The sequence below is a fragment of the Salmo salar genome, chromosome 15, assembly GCF_965601325.2.
Source record: "Salmo salar chromosome 15, fSalSal1, whole genome shotgun sequence".
In the NCBI taxonomy this organism is placed as follows: Eukaryota; Metazoa; Chordata; class Actinopteri; order Salmoniformes; family Salmonidae; genus Salmo; species Salmo salar.
The window spans coordinates 34,103,632-34,125,452 of NC_138305.1; the positions used below are offsets into that span (position 1 = coordinate 34,103,632).

At 41.3% G+C, this 21,821-nt stretch overlaps 1 protein-coding gene across 4 annotated transcripts; it reads left to right on the forward strand.

Annotated features, from left to right (window-relative positions):
- Nucleotides 1-1,469: 1,469 nt before the first annotated feature.
- LOC106571220 (adenosine 3'-phospho 5'-phosphosulfate transporter 1) lies at nucleotides 1,470-19,939 on the forward strand. 4 transcript variants are annotated; one of them, XR_014380605.1, is made up of 5 exons: nucleotides 4,230-4,476; nucleotides 5,903-6,111; nucleotides 6,447-6,607; nucleotides 12,046-13,107; nucleotides 13,179-19,939. XR_014380605.1 is itself a non-coding variant. In XM_014144012.3 (4 exons), exons 1-4 carry the CDS (start codon nucleotides 1,631-1,633, stop codon nucleotides 12,976-12,978), a joined length of 1,320 nt encoding a protein of 439 aa, XP_013999487.1. In that variant the 5' UTR covers nucleotides 1,470-1,630; the 3' UTR covers nucleotides 12,979-19,939. The 4 variants fall into 4 exon arrangements, 3 of the variants coding, with proteins under 3 accessions (XP_013999487.1, XP_013999485.1, XP_013999488.1); XM_014144012.3 differs by lacking the exon at nucleotides 4,230-4,476 and adding an exon at nucleotides 1,470-1,647 and having other exon boundaries at nucleotides 12,046-19,939; XM_014144010.3 differs by having other exon boundaries at nucleotides 12,046-19,939.
- The last annotated feature ends 1,882 nt before the right edge of the window (nucleotides 19,940-21,821 follow it).

The following is a 21,821-nucleotide window of genomic DNA, read 5'->3' on the forward strand; positions in this document are numbered from 1 at the left end:
GCCTGGCGGACAGCCCTAGGAAGGGTCTTGGTGGTTCCAAATTTCTTTCATTTAAGAATGATGTAGGTTTCTTGGGACCTTCAATGCTGCAGCAATTTTTTGCTATCCTTCCCCAGACCTGTGCCTCGACACAATCCTGTCTCGGAGCTCTAAGGACAATTCCTTCGACCTCATGGCTTGGCTTTTGCTCTGACATGCACTGTCAACTTGGGGACCTTGTATAGACAGGTGTGAGCCTTTCCAAATCATGTCCAATCAATTGAATTTACCACAGGTTGACTCCAATCAAGTTGTAGAAACATCTCAAGGATGATCAATGGAGACAGGATACACCTGAGCTCAATTTCGAGTCTCATAGTAAAGGGTCTGAATAATTATGTAAATAAGGTATTTCTGTTTTTGATTTTTTTTTTTTTATACATTTCCAAACATTTTCAAAAACCTGTTTTCGCCTTGTCATCATGGGGTATTGTGTGTAGATTGATGAGGAAAAAATCAATTTAATCCATTAAAGAATAAGGCTGTAATGTGACATACAAATGTGGAAAAAGTCAAGGGGTCTGAATACTTTCCGAATGCACTGTATGTCATTAATATAGACTAGAGATCGAATAGATGTTTTGTTGATAGGGCCATTCTTGCAGGCTATTGCTGACTCGGCATGTACTGCAAATCCATCCAATTAATTTTTGTAAACATCGTGTGATTCTGACTCGGGAGAACAAAGCCTCCTTGATAACTGCAAACCCCCTTATTTCTCAGTTTCCTGTCTGCTGCTTTTGGTAAATCCTATTTATTGTTGTTGCTGGGTTCTTCCCTTTATACAATGAGTCTGGAAATTCCACTCAGCCGGATAACTTACCTGTTCTCTGTGTACTCTGACAGGCTGCCCATAATTAATATTCAGGCATAGGCCTAAGACAAGACTGGGCCCAAGAATAAAGAAGCCTTTCAATGAGGTGAGGGATTCATTTATTGTCTTTGTTGATGGGGAATGTTTTATCTTCTGTTTGCATGTTGGCATATTTTCTTTCACAAGCACTTGACCCTCTGGGCACAGACAATGTCTATTCCACATTGGTTCAATGTAATTTCATTGAAATGGAAACAACGTTGTTTCAACCAGTGTGCACGGTGGGGAGGGACTTATTTGTGCCTTTATTTTGGCATTTATCTGATTTATTCTTTGACAACTTGTTAATACGCAAATATAAGCCAGATAAACCAGTCTAGCTTGTTTTTCCGGACGATTAGGAATCCATTGTTTTGGCAGGGGATATGCAAATTATATTTTCACAACACTGTAACTGAACAAACAAATCTTTATTTGCCCCAACCAGGACACAATGTTGTGAACCTAATGGCCGACGCCCTTTTGAGTGAACGAATTCCCTAAAATGACTCTATTGTCAGTAGACAAACCTGGCTGCTTCTGTGTCCTGTGACAAGAAGCAGATGTAAGACTCCGGGGCTGTATGTGTCAAGCATCTCAGACTAGGAGTGCTGACCAAGATTATTTCCAGCAACATCAAACTGTTTTAGAGACTGACGGACAGGGTCTGGTAGTGCTCCAGTTCTCCCTGTCAGAATAAGCAACAGAGGACTTGGAAACCATATCAACTCTGTAGAAATGGAACTATGGTTGTTGTGAGTAACCTAATTAATGTTCCTTTAACTCCGCATTCTAGTGAGTTTATACAAACTTTTATCTCCTACCATTCTGATAGATTTGAGACTGTCAGAAAACGTGGTTGTAATGTTAATAATTTAATTAGGTTGTTATTCCATTGGTTTACCTTGAGGCAGATGCCCCAGGGGCAGAGTGACCCACGCATTGAATATGGAGGTTTTAAATGTTAGAACAATCACCAGTAAAACCTTTCTCATGAATGACCTCATTACTGAGCGCAAAGTTGATTGCATGTTTTTCACTGAAACATGACTGTGTAGTCAGACTGTAGTGCCGCTCTTATTGAAGCCTCCCCCCAGACTACAGCTTTTCATACTCTATCAGAAAAGGGAAAAGGGTGGGGGGACAGCTTCTAATTTTACTAATGCTCCCAGTTGTAAGGACATTTCGTTTGGCGACTTTGGGTCTTTTGAGCATCTTGCTACACTGTTTAAATGTCAGCCACCAGTGCTGGCTATAACCCTGTATAGGCCACCTAAGCACTGCCCCACTTTATTTACTGATTTCTCTGAAATATTGTCTATTGTCCTTGAGAACTATGATAAAATCATTGTGTTGGGTGATGTTAATATTCATGTTGACAAAGAGACTGACTCCAAGGCCTGTCTGTATTGAATTTATTAATCTTTTGAGCTCTAATCTTTTCATATTTTATTTTCATAGTTTTTTTAATCATTTTTTCCCCCCTGTAAAGCACATTGCTTTGCATTCCATGTCTTAAATGGGCTGTATAAATACAGCTTGGTTTCATTTGACCTAGGATCAGGGCACTATCCACAAAGCATATCAGAGGAGGAGTGCTGATCTAGGATCAGTTTTGCCTTTTAGATCATAATGAATAAGATTACATGGACAGATGGGACTTGGTAGAACCTAAACCTGCACTCCTACTCTGAGATGCTTTGTGGATATGGGCCCTGGTCCCACTTGTCCATATAATCTCATACATTATGATCTAACAGGCTGAACTGATCCTAGATCAGCACTCCTACTTTATGACACCTACAACCCCTGGTTAAGGCTACTTCCTCTCTACCCAACCACCCCAACACTGCATGAAAGCATGCATGAGAACGGAGCATGATGGGCAGGTAGGTAGGCACTTCCTCTGTGGTTGGTGGTGTGGCATTTAAAATCAGCAATCTTGAGCAGATACAGTATTTGCACATCCTCTTTTCTAATAAGGTAATAGTCTCATAAGGCCATCCTTGGCTAATAAGATGATAGCCGTCGGAAAAGGCCATTGTGTAGCATGCTACGCAGCATGTGTACTGCACTGACAGTGTGCAGCACATACTGTACCCAGCACAACAGTACAACAGACATCACTGATAAGCCATGGGTGGGCCTGGGAGGACATAGGCCCACCCACTGGGGAGCCAGGCCCAGCCAAACAGAATGAGTTTTTCTCAACAAAAGGGCTTTATTACAGACAGAAATACTCCTGTTACATCAGTTGTCCGGGTGGCTGGTCTCAGACGATCCCGCAGGTGAAGAAGCCGGAAGTGGAGGTCCAGGGCTGGCGTGGTTACACGCGGTCTGCAGTTGTGAGGCCGGTTGGAAGTAATGCCAAATTCTACAAAATGATGTTGGAGGTGGCATACGGTAGAGAAATGAACATCCAATTCTCTGGCAACAGCTCTGGTGGACATTCATGCAGTCAGCATGCCAATTGCACACTCCCCCAAAACTTGAGACATCTGTGGCTTTGTGTTGTGTTACAAAACTGCACATTTTAGAATGGCCTTTTATTGTCCCCAGCACAAGGTGCACCTGTGTAATGATCATACTGTTTAATCCGTTTCTTGATATGCCACACCTGTCAGGTGGACGGATTATCTTGGCAAAGGAGAAATGCTCACTAACAGGGAAGTAAACAAATTTGTGCACAACATTTGAGAGAAATAAGCTTTTTGTGCATATGGAAAATTTCTGGGATCTTTTATTTCAGCTCATGAAACATGGGTCCAACATTTTACATGTTGTGTTTATATTTTTCTTCAGTATTTGTCCATTTTCAGAAATGTTGGTAAATTAACTTTAATTGTTTAAAGAACTTGTAAAAGAGATTGGTGGGTTTTTCTGCTATCTAATCATGGCATGGGCTTATTCAATGACAGGCATGTCTGTGTTTTTGGACAGCAACACTTCCTCATTGTCAAGAGAACAGCATTTGCTTGCTGGTGTACTGAGAAACGTGCTGGCTCTTCTAGCTTCCTTTTTTTGTGAGGGACATGCATCTTTCCAAACTTTTGGTTTTCAGTGTGGATAAATGAAAACTCCTCATTATAAATTGTTCATGCTTTGGAAAAACTATGTTGATAATATTGTTTCTATTACATTATCGGGTGAATGTTGTTGTGAATCAACTTAATTCTTCCAAGGTTTCATTTCTGATTGACTTTCTTGTTTCATTTAAACTACTGTACATATTGTAGCGATACTTACAGTACTGTACACAGTAGTTGTGCTGTACTACAGTGCAGTGGATTCGTGAATGTATTCATCCAGCCCTACAGGTGGCAATGTCGCAAAATAGGACTACAACCTAATTTTCCACTGAAGGGGGGGATTCTTTCTTGAAGTGAACACATAGGCAATTGATAAGTTGTAAAGGCACTGGGAAAGAGAACAGTTAGCTCAGGGGCGAAAGTGCTTTCATAATAACGATTCCAACAGTTGATTTGAGTCGCTACATGCTTCATTGCAGCGAAAGCGGTTAAGTTGTTCGGCGTGTCGGTTACGCCAGGTGTTAGTGGGAGGAAAATGCCATCTTTTTCATGGAGGTAGGAACACATTGTGCTGATGCGGTCGCCTCTTAATTTTCCTTTGAAAATGCATTCAATTTAAATCCAACGTAAAGCATTGTTTTGTTGATTTGACACAGCAAACTACTAGTTGTCAATGTGAGCGTGCCCTTGTAAGCAACAGTGGAACTGTGCACGCGACGTTATGTTTTGTTTTCAGTAAGATTGCAACGTTGTACTTCGCTTCTAGAGCTAACGTTAGCTGTTATGACAACAGTTTAACTAGTTACTTAGGTCCAAATGAATAAATGCAGAATAAAGGCCCTTGCTATGGCCATTGACATGATGTAGGTCTAGTCATGTAACTGTTCACACGTTTCAGCTTTTAGTCCATTCCTTTGGGTTGTGTAAATAGTCGTATGTGGTTCGTTACTGTATGTGGTTGGTTCCTGTTACTGTATATTATTACAACGGACACAGTTCAGCTTTTCTAGGACACGTCTGTGTAATTTAGTCCATCCCTGTCAGGTTTGTGAAAAACAACATGTAAACGTCAAGGCGGTTATGGGTCCAGGCTGACATCCTTGTCTCAAGTCATACAAGTGTGTATTCTAACCATTATAATAATTAGGCTAACTGTTGCAGAGTACCTAATTTATATAAAAGCAACAAGGCCCTCTTTGCAATTTTGTAACAGTCAAATATGAACCATGTGATAAGTAGATGAAATCTAAATGTGGCCATTTTTCACAGCCTAAATGTGGCCATTTTTCAGTCTCTGCCCTGATGTGAATGGCTTCGGCCTGCAGGTTGGTTGGTTAAAGTGCAGAGAGGACTGCATTCCTGCATATAGTGAGCTGCTTGTTCACAGCCCAGGTTGCACTAGGAGAAGCTGCAGTGGCCTGGCTTGGGGTAGAGGTGCACACAAAGAGCCTCTGTCTGTGTCAAGCAGAGAAGTATCCAGGCAGGCTGGGAACACACCTTTCACACAGCCTGATTAGGTTACAACCCCCCCTCCCCCTCACCCCCCCCCCCCCCCCCCCCCCCCCCACACACACACACACACACACACACACACTGGATGGGTGTAGGTAGGTTAGTAGTATCTGTGGAAAAGGATGCTAGTGTACAGGATTGGTGAACATGACAGGTGGACACTGGTCTTGCCACCTCGACCAATAGGAGTTGTATGAAAAGGGATGGTCTCTTCTCTTGACTCAATGGGTGTTATGTGCTCTTAAATGACAGTGTGTCCCACCTTCCAATATGAATCAAATTTGGATATCTCATCAGAGATGAGTCTGCAGTATTTCAATCCATCGCTTTAAAAATGTGGGAAAACATGCTGCTTCAATGGCTATGACTGCTTTATTATAGTTAATCAGTCTACTACATAGCTTACCTGCCATGTCTCTGGTACTAATCCGTGTGTGTGTGTGTGTGTGTACGTGTGCGCGCGCTGAAGGCTTTGGCTTGGCCTGGTTCTGATCCTCCCATCTTCGCTGGCGGCGGACGAAGAGTCGTCGCTGCTGCAGGACTGGCATGACATGTGGCTGTTCCGCTTCTTCCTCAACGTGCTAGGCTACACCACCATCATCATCCCCGGCTACTTCCTCATCACCTACTTGAAGAGGATCAACTACCTCCAAACAGGTGTGGATGATCTACAAACTGGTGATTACACACACGCTGCACTTATACGCTGGCATACACACAGACCCACACACACAGACCCACACACACACAGACCCACACACACACACAGACCCACACACACAGACCCACACACACACACAGACCCACACACACACACAGACCCACACACACACACACACAGACCCACACTTTTTCTCCACATGACTAACACCTACCTATCTATCCGGTATGACTTAGTGTCCTTCAAGTTGCAAATCCCATGTTCTCTCTGTTGACATAACATGATCAGTATGTTGAATTGGATCAGTGAATGGTTGATGTGTTCTGGACCTTGTTTATTCCCCTCCCCCCAGGCCGAGGCATTTGCTATCCTGTCATAAAAGCCTGTGTGTTTGGAAGTGAATCGAAGACAGGTCTCCTAGACGACGTGTCGCTAGCTCCCAGAAATGACGCGGACCCTGGCTCGTCGGCCAGACAAGCCTTCAAGTTAGTCTTCTGCGCTGCAGGACTTCAGGTAGAGCACTTTGTGACATGTAGTTAAAATGGCTGTATACAGCACCTTCAGAATGTATTCATACCCCTTGACTTATTGTGTTACAGCCTGAATTAAAAAATGTATTAAATAGATTTTTGTATGTTACCCAATAATGACAAAGTTAAAACATGCTAATTTATTGAAAAATGAAATACAGAATTCTAATTTACGTAAGTATTCACACCCCTGAGTCAGTAGTTTGTAGCACCTTTGGCAGCGATTACAGTTGTGACTCTTTCTGGGTAAGTCTCTTTACTTTATTGAGTTTATTTTTACAGCGACAGTGCACATTTAATCACCCTTTTAGTAAAAGTGTCGGTTTTAGCCAGCCGGCTATTATTCAACCGCAGTCCCTGGGCATGTTATTAAAAACTGTTAGAATAACAATACAGAAAAACAATGAGCAGTGAGCACATGCAGAGCAACATAGAACAAGCAACACGTAACAGACAGAGCAACATAGGACAAGCAACACGTAGCACACAGACAGCACAACGTAGGACAAGCAGCACATAGCACACAGAAAGAGCAACATAGGACAAGCAGCATGCAGACAGACAGAGAAACAGAATGTATAAAAGCAACAGTGTTTCCACACCTCACAAGCTACAGATAACATGGAAAGCAGTAATACACAGCTAGGGATTATGTTCCCAAGTCTGATTGGCCTTTAGCCATGACTTTGTTTTTTGTGAAAGTGCGATAGGTGGTGCAGTTGTGTGTCTGATGGCAGTGTGTTCCAGACATGGGAAGCTCTCATAGAGAAAGCAGTTTGACTAAAGGTGCTATTCCTTAAGGGAACTATACAGTCACCTCTCATGGCAGGGGGGTGCCAGACCATTTCGGATCTTGAATACAAGCTGAGTTCTCATGCTTTCTGAAGATGTAACAGTGATGATGTCTATCAAGCACTTTGAGAGCCTGTTTTTGCAGTGTTACTATGGTCTTTCCCTGTCAACTTCTTTTAGATTTTTCCAGATCAATTTAGAATTTTCCTTAGCTTCACCAATTATGTTGATTTAAAAAAAAATGTTTTCCTTGGCCTGTGATTTCTTTCATCACCTTATTTCTCAACATGGTAAACCTACGTCTGTCGTGCTCTAATTTGGACTTCAGGGCAGTTTTTTGAGCATAATCTCATTCTTTCATCAGTTTCCAAATTTCTCCATTTAGCCAAGGAAGAATTCTCTTCCAGCCAGGTTTGGATTTGGTTTTCTTTAGGAAGCCATTTATTGTAGGCTGGATTGTGAATAGAAAACCCTGACTGTCAGTTTCTACATTTGTATAGAACACTTAATTCCCTTAATTGCATCAAAATAATTGTATTCACCCTTAGGTATTCTGAGTTGATCAGGCTTTCTAACAGTAGAGAAGTTAAACCTGTTCTTAGACAGCTTTCTGGCTATGAGTGTCACATTATGGTCAGACAGCCCAGTAACCATATAGAATGATTTAGTCATGCTTTCTGGTGTATTACTAAACACCAGATCAATATGTGTTTTAGAAGAACATGACGCTGAACTGTAGATTGTCATCCCAGCAAGGACGCACTGAGATTATCAGTAGAGCAGCTACATACTGTACATAGCTGACAATCGTGGCAATGTACTGGAGATAAAAAGCATAATTGCACTTTAAATGTTTGAGAGCTACTTAGCTGGGGTCGGTGAATACCTGATCTTTTAGATGAAATAACAGCATCTGGAGGAAAAGCAGCACCTGCCGCACCTCCCTTCGATCGGCCAGCTTTAAGATCTTTACACACCTGGATTGTACAGTATTATTTTTATTTTTTTATTCTTCAAGCTCTGTCAAGTTGGTTGTTGATCATTGCTAGACATCCATTTTCAAGTCTTGCCGTAGGTTTTCATGGCGATTATTTTTTTAAAATTTTAAGTCCAAATTGAAACTAGGCCACTCAGGAACATTCAATGTCGTCTTGGTAAGTAACTCCAGTGTACATTTTGCTTTGTTTCAGGTTATTGTCCTGCTGACAGGTGAATTAATCTCCCAGTGTCTGTTGGAAAGCAGACTGAACCAGGTTTTCCTCTAGGATTTTGCCTGTGCTTAGCGCCATTCTGTTTGTTTTTTTTATGTTACAAAACTCCCTAGTCCTTGCCGATGACAAGCATGCACATAACATGATGCAACTTCCCACATGCTTGAAAATATGAAGAGTGGTACTCTGTCATGTGTTGGATTTTCCCCAAACATAATGCTTTGTATTCAGGACAAAAAAGTTAATTTCTTTACCACATTTTATGCGGTTTTATTTTAGTGCATTATTGCAAACAGGATGAATGTTTTGAAATATGTTTATTCTGTACAGGCTTCCTTTTCACTCTGTCATTTAGGTTAGTATTGTGGCGTAACTACAATGTACTTGCTCCATCCTTAATTTTCTCCTAACACATCCATTTAAACTCTGTTTTAAAGTCACCATTAGCCGCATGGTGAAATCCCTGAGCAGTTTCCTTCCTCGAGCAGTGGTTCCCAAACCTTTTATAGTCCCGTACCCCTTCAAACATTCAACCTCCAGCTGCATACCCCCTCTGGCACCAGGGTCAGCGCACCCTCAAGTGTTGTTTTTTGCCTTCATTGTAAACCTGCCACACACACACTATACATTTATTAAACATAAGAATGAGTGTGAGTTTTTGCCACAGCCCGGCTCGTGGGAAATGACAAAAAGCTCTTATAGGACCACGGCACAAATAATAATAATCAATAATTTCGCTCTTTATTTAATCATCATACATATAAAACCTTATTTGTTCATGGAAACTTGTGAATCACTCACCAAAGGTTAATGAGAAGGGTGTGCTTGAAAGGATGCACATAACTCTGCAATGTTGGGTTGTATTGGAGAGAGTCTCAGTCTTAAATCATTTTCCACACACAGTCTGTGCCTGTATTTAGTTTTCATGCTAGTGACGCGGACTGTGTCACGCCTGTTGACTCATCCAGCTGTAACGCATATAATTCACTGGCTTGTATGTGAAGCAGTAGTTGTTTCAAAACATCTCCTGCCATGTCACTGATGCGTCGTGAAACAGTGTTGTTTGATGAAGACATTGTCTGTATAGGATTTTTTTGTTGTTGTCCTTTTCCCCCAGCATTGTCCCAGCCACATCTGTGGCAGCAGGACGAATTCTCCACAATAGTATGGGGGTTGCCTGTCCTAGCCACTCGGTAGCTCACCATATAAGACGCTTGTAGCCCCTTCTTATTAATAGACGTTCCGCTAGCGGAACACCTGCTCCAATATCCAATGATGGGCGTGGCGCGAAATACAAAGTCCTCGAAAGTCCGAAAACTTCAATTTTTCAAACATATGACTATTTTACACCATTTTAAAGACAACACTCTCCTTTATCTAACCACACTGTCCGATTTCAAAAAGGCTTTACAGCGAAAGCAAAACATTAGATTATGTCAGCGGAGTACCCAGCCAGAAATAATCAGACACCCATTTTTCAAGCTAGCATATAATGTCACAAAAAAACAAAACCACAGCTAAATGCAGCACTAACCTTTGATCTTCATCAGATGACACGCCTAGGACATTATGTTATACAATACATGCATGTTTTGTTCAATCAAGTTCATATTTATAATCAAAAAACAGCTTTTTACATTAGCATGTGACGTTCAGAACTAGCATACCCACCGAAAACTTCCGGTGAATTTACTAAATTACTCACGATAAACGTTCACAAAAAACATTACAATTATTTTAAGAATTATAGATACAGAACTCCTTTATGCAATCGCTATGTCCGATTTTAAAATAGCTTTTCGGTGAAAGCACATTTTGCAATATTCTGAGTAGATAGCTCGCCATCACGGGCTAGCTATTTTGACACCCACCAAGTTTAGCCCTCGCCAAACTCCGATTTACTATAAGAAAAATTGGATTACCTTTGCTGTTCTTCGTCAGAATGCACTCCCAGGACTTCTACTTCAATAACAAATGTTGGTTTGGTTCCAAATAATCCATAGTTATATCCAAATAGCGGCGTTTTGTTGTGCGTTCAAGACACTATCCGAAGGGTGACGAAGGGTGACGCGCCCGGCGCGTTTCGTGACAAAAGATTTCAAAATATTCCATTACCGTACTTCGAAGCATGTCAAACGCTGTTTAAAATCAATTTTTATGCGATTTTTCTCGTAAAAAAGCGATAATATTCCGACCGGGAAACCCTGTTTTCGTTCAAAGACGAAAAAATAAAAACATGGTGTCGGCTCATGCACGCGCCCCCAGTCTCATTGTTCTCAGATCGACCACTATCCAAATGCGCTACTGTTTTTCAACCATGGCCTGCAAAGTCATCATTCCCCGTTCTGCCGCCTTCTGAGAGCCTATGGGAGCCGTAGGAAGTGTCACGTTACAGCAGAGATCCTCAGTTTTCAATAAAGAGAGTGACCATTTCTTGGCCTTCTACAGAGAGGGCACTTCCTGTAAGGAATCTTCTCAGGTTTTGGCCTGCCAAATGAGTTCTGTTATACTCACAGACACCATTCAAACAGTTTTAGAAACTTTGGAGTGTTTTCTATCCAAAGCTTATAATTATATGCATATTCTAGTTTCTGGGCAGGAGTAATAATCAGATTAAATCGGGTATGTTTTTTATCCGGCCGTGAAAATACTGCCCCCTATCCATAACAAGTTAATGGTATCTGTTGCCTTTATACATGTATAGACCAGTTGGAAAATATAAATGGACTGTTTGTGAGGAAAAAAATGTAAAAACAAATGTGAATGTGTTTATTTGGCGTACCCCCAGTACCTGCTCTATGGCAAATGGGTTGGGAAGGACACCTGTATCTTTGTAGTGACTGAGTGTATTGGTACACCATCCAAAATGTATTTAATAACTTCATGTTCAAAGGGATATTCAATGTTTATTTTATTTTTCTTGTCTACCAGTAGGTGCCCTTTGCGAGGCATTGGAAAACCTCCCTGGTCTTTGTGGTTGAATATGTGTTTGAAATTCACTGCTCGACTGAGGGCTCTTACAATTATCTGTATGTGTGGGGTACAGAGATGAGGTAGTCATTCAAAAATGTGTAAGCAAATTTTTATGCCATAATACAGGGGTTTAATACTTTTTGACACAAGACATTTGAACTTTTTATTAATTTGCACACCTTTCTAAAAACATGATTGGGTATTGTGTGTAGAGGCCAGTGACACATAATTGCAATTGAATCACTTAAATTCAGGCTGTATTAACAAAATGGAGAAAAAGTCAAGGGGTGTAATACTTTCTGAAGGCACTGTAAATAAATTGTATTGAATTTGATTGGGTAGATTCTATATATTTAAACTGCAATGCAAACATATTGACTTATTCATATCTCATGTACTTCATATTCTACGTCTCCTTCTCTATGTTATCCTGTTGTCTCTCCAGGTGTCCTACCTGACATGGGGTGTCCTACAGGAGAGGGTGATGACTCGCTCGTACGGTGCTTCCACCCCAGAGGAGGAGGGCGAACACTTCAAGGACTCCCAGTTCCTGGTGTTCATGAACCGTATCCTGGCACTGACCGTGTCAGGCCTGTGGTGTGTCCTGTTCAAGCAGCCTCGCCACGGCGCACCTATGTACAAGTACTCATTTGCCTCGCTCTCCAACGTCCTCAGCAGCTGGTGCCAGTACGAGGCCCTCAAGTACATCAGCTTCCCCACCCAGGTGCTGGCCAAGGCCTCTAAAGTGATCCCTGTCATGCTCATGGGCAAGATTGTGTCACACAAGAGCTATGAGTACTGGGAGTACCTGACGGCGGCACTCATCTCTCTGGGTGTCAGCATGTTCTTGTTGACGAGCACGGCCGATAAGCACCCATCTACGGTCACAACGTTCAGCGGCGTGGTCATCTTGGGTGGCTACATCGTCTTCGACAGCTTCACGTCCAACTGGCAGGACAACCTGTTCAAGCACAAGATGTCATCTGTGCAGATGATGTTCGGCGTCAACCTCTTCTCCTGCCTCTTCACCGTGGGCTCGCTGCTGGAGCAGGGCGCCTTCTTCGACTCGCTGGCCTTCATGACGCGCCACTCGGAGTTTGCATTCCATGCCGTGCTGCTGTCGGTGTGCTCGGCGTGCGGCCAGCTCTTCATCTTCTACACCATCGCGCAGTTCGGCGCCGCCGTCTTCACCATCATCATGACCCTGCGGCAGGCCATCGCCATCCTGCTCTCCTGTTTCCTGTACGGCCACGCCGTCACCATGGTGGGGGGCTTTGGCATGGCCGTGGTCTTCCTCGCCCTCTTCCTGCGTGTCTACGCCCGCAGCCGCATGAAGGCGGGACGCAAGGTACCGCAGCCACAGGTGCAGAAGGTCTAGGAGGAGGAGTTGGAGGGAACTGGAAAATGAACTAAAGCCACGTTTTCGGTGGCGCTTTTTCCCGTCTGTGTGTCCAGTTTGACTTTTTTTAAGTGTTCATTTTATGGGTTTCTACTTTGTATAGAAAAGGTACAGAAAGGGATTCGAATGCCTTTTCAAGGTGTTTGACTTGACACGAACCGAGCTGTTGTATAGAAAAGGTACAGAAAGGGATTCGAATGCCTTTTCAAGGTGTTTGACTTGACACGAACCGAGCTGTTGTCAGAGGTCATTCGGCTAAAGCAATCAGCAGTCACTGGCGTTTTAAATTACACGGCAACCGTCGCTTGTCCGTTTGTGTATCTGAAACCCAGCTCAAAAGTATACCACATTTGGCATGTGAAATGTAAATAACTGATAATGGCTGACGCCTTTTGATTTCTGCCTCCGTGATATCCTTCTGGAGCAGCACTCAGAACATACATTTGACATTTGAGGTGAAGTGTTGGCATTAGCGCTAGGACATGAGCTGTGTACTGCAAGACTCCAGCTCTTGGTAATGTAACATTGCGAATGGCACCATACTAAGTGATTTATAAGGCCTCTATGAAAAGTTACTTTGACAGTGAGAGAACATGAGATATTGTGGTGAGCAGAGCAGGGGATCATCTCTGTGTAGATACTGTATCAATTTTGTTTAAAAACGATGTCATTATTGCATTGTTCTACTTTTTGGACATGGCATGAGAGAAATATTCTGTGATCATTACTAGTCAATGATCAGGCAATTCTGCTTGAATATTTTATTTCTTCTGTATAAAGAAGATTCACTTTGGGCAGTGTTCTGACTTGAGATCTGCCCACTTAACTTACGTTTTTGCAGAAGTCAACCATTGACATGAATGAAGGATTTACGCGGATGTTCGAGCTGTGCAAACCCAGATCTCAAGTCAAAATACAGATCATAGAAAGTTGATGTTTTTTGTCCCTCATGGCTTACCAGAGTGTCTGATAAGGAATGTTACTGATAGTGTCCCCACAGAGAACTAAACCATTTTCCTCACAGCATCACAATAACAAATGCGCAGCTTACCAGCAAACCATCAAAAATAACTTTGCAGCAGTTAATGTTCTATTTTATATGGAACTGGGACTGTCACACACACAGTGCCTACGGAAAGTGTTCAGACCACTTGACTTTTTCCACATTTTCTTACGTTACAGCCTATTCTAAAATGTATTACATTGTTTTCTTCCCTCCTCAATCTACACACAATATCACCATTATGTCAAAGCAAAAACGGGTTTTTAGAATTGTTTGCAAATGTAATTAAACAAAATATTAAAATATTTACGTAAGTTTGCAGACCCTGTTCATTCATGCACCTAAGCTCAATTTCGAGCCTCATAGCAAAGGGTCTGAATACTTAGGTAAATAAGGTATTTCTGTTTTTAAAGTTGTATAAATATGCAAACATTTCTAAAAAACTGTTTTCGCTTTGTAATTATAGGGTATTGTGTGTAGATTGACGAGAAAAAAATCTATTTAATCAATTTTAGAATAAGGCTAACGTGACAATGTGGAAAAAGGCAAGGGATTTGAATACTTTCCGATGCAGTGTGGGTGTTGGGCATCTTGAATAAGCATCTGTTGACCGATCTTATTTTTTAATAGGACACACTAACGTTGGGTCATGCAAAAGACAATTTACTGTCAAATGCCAGCAAGAGTTGCAGCCAGACGGATTTATTCGAACTTCAGCTTTTGGAACATTCAGCCTGCACAATTATTTGCTCTCTGCTTTGTTAGTTTAGGATTCAACTCAGCAAACCATAATGATATATTTGATTAGCATAAATGCCATAAATCTTTATGCTGTATGTTAAGTATTGTGGCATTCATTTAGTGGCCTGGCTGACCCAGGGAGTGTGTGTGGGGAGGGGAGGACTTCCAGTTTGCTTAGCCAGGCAAATTAATCAGCGCTATGTATATAAACTAATTATCATTAATTGATACACTATATGTTTACATACAGTACCAGTTAAGTTTGGACACACCTACTCATTCAAGGGTTTTACTTAATTTTTTATTATTTTCTACATTGTAGAATAATAGTGAAGACATCTAAACTAAGAAATAAAACACACTACCGTTCAAAACTTTGGTCACTTAGACATTTACTTGTTTTTGAAAGAAAAGCAACAAAAGGCCTATTATCAGCAACCATCACTCGTGTGTTCCAATGGCACGTTGTCTTAGCTAATCCAAGTTTATCATTTTAAAAGGCTAATTGATCATTAGAAAACCCTTTTGCAATTATGTTACCACAGCTGGAAACTGTTGTCCTGATTTAAAGAAGCAATACAACTGGCCGCCTTTAGACTAGTTGAGTATCTGGAGCATCAGCAGGTTTGATTTACAGGCTCAAAATGGCCAGAAACAAAGAACTTTCTTCTGAAACTTGTCAGTCTATTCTTGTTCTTAGAAATGAAGGCTATTCCATGCGTGAAATTGCCAAGAAACTGAAGATCGCAGAACAGCGCAAACTGGCTCTAACCAGAATAGAAAGAGGAGTGGGAGGCCCCAATGCACAACTGAGCAAGAGGACAAGTACATTAGCATCTAGTTTGAGAGACAGACCCATCACAAGTCCTCAACTGGCAGCTTCATTAAATGGTACCCACAAAATACCAGTCTCAACGTCAGCAGTGAAGATGCGACTCCGGGATGCTGGCCTTCTAGGCAGAGTTGCAAAGAAAAAGCCATATCAGACTGGCCGATAAAAAGAAAAGTGTATGATGGGCAAAAGAACACAGATACTGGACAGAGGAACTCTGCCTAAAAGGCCAGCATCCCGGAGTTGCCTCTTCACTGTTGACGTTGAGACTGGTGTTTTGCAGGTACTATTTGTATTTCTGATCAATTTGATGTTATTTTAATGGACCAAAAATGTGCTTTTCTTTAAAAACAAGGGAATTTCTAAGTGACCCCAAACTTTTGAATAGTAGTGTATGGAATCATGTAGCAACCAAAAACATGGTAAACAAATCAAAATAGATTTAAAATTCTTCAGGTGGAATGCTTTTCCAACAGTCATGAAGGAGTTCCCACATATGCTGAGCACTTGTTGGCTGCTTTTCCTTCACTATGCGGTCCAACTCATCCCAAACCATCTCAATTGGGTTGAGGTCGGGTGATTGTGGAGGCCAGGTCATCTGATGCAGCACTCCATCCCTTTCCTTCTTGGTCAACTAGCTCTTACACAGCCTGAAAGTGTGTTTTGGGTCATTGTCCTGTGGAAAAACAAATGATAGTCCCACTAAGCGCAAACCAGATGGGATGGCGTATTGCTGCAGAATGCTGTGGTAGCCATGCTGGCTAAGAGTGCCTTGAATTCTAAACAAATAACTGACCAGTGTCACCTTCAATGCACCATCACATTACCTCCTCCATGCTTCATGGTGGGAACCACTCATGTGGAGATCATCCGTTCACCTACTCTGCGTCTCACAAAGACACGGCGGTTGGAACAAAAATCTCAAATTTGGACTGATCAGACCAAAGGACAGATTTCCACTGGTCTAATGTCCATTGCTCGTGTTTCTTGGCCCAAGCAAGTCTCTTCTTATTGGTGTCCTTTTTAGTAGTGGTTTCTTTGCAGCAATTCAACCATGAAGGCCTGATTCACACAGTCTCCTCTGAACAGTTGTTGAGATGTCTGTTCCTTGAACCCTGTGAAGCATTTATTTGGGCTGCAATCTGAGGTGCAGTTAACTAATAAACTTATGCTCTTCAGCAGAGGTAACTCTGGGTCTTCCTTTCCTGCGGCAGTCCTCATGAAAGCCAGTTTCGTCATAGCGCTTGATGGTTTTTGCAACTGCACTTGAAGAAACTTTCAAAGTTCTTGAACTTTTCTGGATTGATTGACCTTCATGTCTTAAAGTCATGATGGACTGTCATTTCTCTTTGCTTATTTGAGCTGTTTTTGCCATAATATGGACTTGGTCTTTTACCAAATAGGGCTGTCTTCTGTATACCACCCCTACCTTGTCACAACTGATTATCTCAAGCGCATTAGGAAGGGGGGAAAAAATCCACAAATTAACTTTTAACAAGGCATTTAAATGCATTCCAGGTGACTACTTCATGAAGCTGGTTGAGAGAATACCAAGAGTGCAAAGCTGTCAAGGCTACTTCAACAAATCAACATTTTATTTGAGATTTTTCAAACACTTTTTTGGTTACTACATGATTCCATATGTATTATTTCATAGTTGTGATGTCTTCACTATTATTCTACAATGTAGAAAATAGAAACAAATAAAAGAAAAAAACCCTTGATTGAGTAGGTGTGTCTAAACTTTTTACTGGTACACTGAGTGTACCTAACATTAAGAACACCTTCCTAATATTGAGTTGCACCGCCCACTTTTGCCCTCAAAAGATTTAACAAGTATCATCAATAAGGGATCATAGCTTTCACCTGGATTCACCTGGTCGATCCATCATGGAAAGAGCAGGTGTTTTGTATAATTTGGAACCGGACATGGACCTGTTGTACTGGTATTATTAGAATTTGTATTCAAACAAGCCATAGTCAGTAATCACCCATAGGGCATAGTGTGTACAGGCCCTGTCAATGAAGGGTGTTGATTTGTCAAATTGCAATCACTTCATGAAGTTCAAATATAAAACATTCAAATATACAGCACTGTATCATTAACTATGGTCCAGAAGCCAATCTGCTCTTGCTGCAACACTTCAGATGAATATGACTCAAAACAATATCAATGCCCTATGTATAGGCTGTACAAATGTTAGATTTTTATGTTCTGTTTACATTAGCTTGACACCTTTGTTGAAATGTCAGTTGGCTTATGGTGGTGTTTGACTAGACGGTTTGCCCCACCTCTATCCGGGCCTAGACAAAGACTATAGTTAGAACAACTAATGTACTAGTAGCAAAGCAAATGTCATAGAATGGGTCATGGGACGTGGCATATTCAAGATAATTCAATGGTTTTTATATAGCCTTCGATGTTGCCTGGGGGAGTCACCTAGGGAAGAACGCAATGTAAACATTTGTCTTTGGACACATTGCGCGTAGTCGAATACAGTACATGTTTCTTATGATGGAGTCATGCATATATATTTTTTTTAATCTGTCTAATGATGTGCTTACTTTGAGGAGAGCTGCGCTGTTGATATCTGCTTTTTGATGTGTGAATGTTTTAATGTGGCCTGAAGTGATGGTGGTTGATGCTTTCTCTCAGGAATGTGAAGGATGGATTGGACAGTCTTGGGCTTTGGCGTAGAACTAAATGTAACTGGTACTTTTTCTGTTTTTATCCTTTGTAGTATTTCAACTAGTAGGCTGGATTGATAATTAAAATATTTTAAATTAATTTAAATACATGAAGTTAACACTTGGAATGGATGCATGTGTAATTTCCACCTTGAATGGGTTGTTTTTTTGTGTGAAAAGGTCAGAGGGTGCTATGAGATGTAGCTGTGCCCTAGGGGGGGCTGACTACACTAGTGATACATTATTTCCTCTTGCATATATTGATTATTGACCTTTAAAAGGTCATGACCTCTTGATATTAAACTATTATAACCTAAGGAAAATGTGGTGCTATCCTGATCCAGTGTAGTTCTCATAGGTGGGTATTGGTTTACGTCAAGGAGTCAGTAAGATGTGTAAACTAGATTACCAGAGAACAGAATGATGATCTTCTCCATGAGCTGTCTGTTGGTGTGTGTTGTTGAATTGAAGCTATTATGGTATTGTGTGATATTTGTCACATTATTTTATCAGTGTGACATACACACATCCATATGGGGGGGAACTCCCCTCCTCCTCCCCCCGGGCTATCATTACAACACCTCCTACTCCCAAACCGTCCGGATCAGTGTGTGGTGATGTGAGCATCTCCATGCCTCTTCACTGGTGTAAAGGAGCAAAAGGCTACACACACACACACACAAAACCCTCAGCCAACCCTCAGTTAACCTTCCCACTCCTGGGGAAACCAACCAGTCACTACAAGCTTTCGCTCTGAGTGGCAGGAAAGGGTTAACTGGTGATAATGCTTACTGTAGTAGTGGAACAAAACAGATGTAGAACATTACACACAGAGCATAACACTTCACATCTCCTTCCACCCAACTGTAAAGGTTATTAGTTGGTGGGTCCAGTTCTTGTGTAATTTATTTTAGGTCACCTCTCCGGTTATGTCATCTGAATTCCACCTGCTTCTTTAGGGTTGATCAATTTCCTGTCTGATGTTTTAGATAACTTATCACCGTGCGTAAACAAATATTTCCCCCTTCAGATATTGAAGATAGTAATCTCTGATTTAAGCTATTCTATTTAGATTCTCTATCCGGTCAGGTCTACTCATTCTCAGGGCTCATAAACGTAATGGAAACCTAAATACAACACTGGTATCGTGCAAGAGAGCCTCAGTGACGATACCGTGTACATTGACAAAGACAAATTGTAATCTTGTGGGGTGAAGGTTGTGCTCCTTATATTGCATCTTGTGGTTTCAATTTACTCTAAAGCAAATATCACACACATTACTTTGAGCAGTTTTTTTTAATCACGCCATTCAGAATCAACCACAGAGTGCTCATCAATTGCCCGACATAATTGACCTTCATCACCCCCATGATGACATTTCTTTAATCAGATCTTGATTTATAATTTCTATAGATCATGTAGGGAGGTGTGGTACAGTGTGAATGAACATAATCACCTACTAGGGGACACATTTTGTCACCACCAAGAGTGTGAAGACAACCACAGATCTTTAGAAGAACAAGTTCCACAGGAAGTCATTTGTTGAAGCAGAGAAGACACAAGTTAAATCTTTACATGTGAAATCTCTAGTTGCAGTAGTAAAAGAAGGCAAATTGAAACGTTGTCTAAAAATCCCTCCCCATCAGTATGTACTGTCCATTAAACTTTTAATCTACTACTGCGTTCTCTTTTCACTCCACTGATATTCATAGTAGCCTAGCAGAGGGTCTCCATTGTTTCTGTCACTCGCTTGGTTAGACCCTTCAGTATCAGAATGACAGAAGTGGCCAGGGGTCAGACGTGAGTAAGTCACCCACACAAGTTAACACATTTCCTCGATACAATAGCTGAAAAATTTAGATTTGCAGTTATCTCCACCCCCTCACGAGGCCTCTGCAATATACTACAAACCATGTGATTTCAAAGAATTCACCCTGACTTTTATATGATTCTCACTGAATAACTCGTGACCTCAATAACATATCTTTGTGTGTTAATGCCTTGAGTGGCAACAGAGACATTTGCAGGGTGCGAACCACATGGTTCAAGTTGAAAACCTAAATTCTAGACAGTTTTATGCAAGGTCCAACTTAAAGGGACAATCTGCAGTTGCTACATCTACTGATTTACAGTGCCTTTGTAAAGTATTCAGACCCCTTGACTTTTTCCACATTTTTGTTATGTTATGGCCTTATTCTAAAATGGATTAAATACATTTTCTCAGCAATCTACACACAATACCCAATAATGACAAAATAAAAACGTATTAAAAATGAAATACCTTATTTACATAAGTATTCAGACCCTTTGCTATGAGACTCGAAATTGAGCTCAGGTGCATCCTGTTTCTACAACTTGATTGAAGTCCTGTGGTAAATTCAATTGATTGGACATGATTTGGAATGGCACACCTGTCTATATAAGGTCCCACAGTTGACAGTGCACGTCAGAGCAAAAACAAGAAAGAATTGTCCATAGAGCTCTGAGACAGGATTGTGTCGAGGCACAGATCTGGGGAAGTGTAACAAGTCCTTATAGTGTAGATTTTCCTCAGTCTAATCAATTTGAGAAAGGCTGTAACATGTTGAAAGTCACGGGTCCAAATACTTTCCGGAGGCACTGCATGTACCCAGTGTTTAAGACAACTAAGCACGAGGCGTTTTTCTTTAAGGATCCGGCCCTTTTTTTTCACCGAAAATGACATACTCATGTAGCTCAGGCCCTGAAGCAAGGATACGCATATTGGTACCATTTGAAAGGAATGTAGTAATACAAAGGAAAAAAAAAATTCAACCGTTTTGTACCATCATCTTTGATATGCAAGACAAAGGCCGTAATGTATTATTCCAGCCCAGGTGCAATACACTGCCATCTAGTGGCGAATGTGCAGTTTTAGATCCAAAGAACCATTGGATTTGTTCAAACTTTTGTATCGACTGCCCAAATATGCCTAATTTAATAACTAGGTGAATCCAGGTTAAGTTGTGCACTACAATAGCATGGTATTTCCACTGTAAATTGGACAGTGCCGTTAGATTAAGAATTTAAGCTTTCTGCCAATATCAGATGTCTGTCCTGGGAAATTCCTCATTACTTACAACCGCATCACGTTAGCTTAACCGTCCCGAAGAGGTTTTAAACTGTTGTATCCCATCAGAACACAATGCTTGTTGTACTCATGTCTAAACCATTGAGGCTAGTGTTAGCTATAATTTTGATATCATGGCTGGTCAGGCATTGCATGTAGTTAGTCTGAATTTTAATGGTTGCATTTCTCCAGCCTCAACTTAAACTGGTGATTGTTGCAGAGGGTCGTTCCCTACTAATGAATTCAATCTCCAGCGTCTGTTCGGTAGTCGAGAAAAGATTCCATTATAAAAAGTCAGGAGTCTGCCAAAATTAAGCCCGTTTGCCTGTGCTCCCCTGATGTGTGCAGTAGTTTAGGGACTTGTGTCAACTGTTCAAACAAGTCATGTTCCTTCCTTGCCACATAAGATCCTTATTATTAAACCTAGCCCTTAGAGAAACGGTGGTTGTGTGTTCCTAGTGGTTGAACTG

Bases quoted from the DNA above. Each gene is read 5' to 3' on its own strand.
- LOC106571220 (XM_014144010.3), top strand. From the start codon at position 4,457: ATGCCATCTTTTTCATGGAG. The intron at 6,112-6,446 runs GTGATTACACAC...CCCTCCCCCCAG, and splicing joins TGTGGATGATCTACAAACTG to GCCGAGGCATTTGCTATCCT. The intron at 6,608-12,045 runs GTAGAGCACTTT...TTGTCTCTCCAG, and splicing joins TCTGCGCTGCAGGACTTCAG to GTGTCCTACCTGACATGGGG.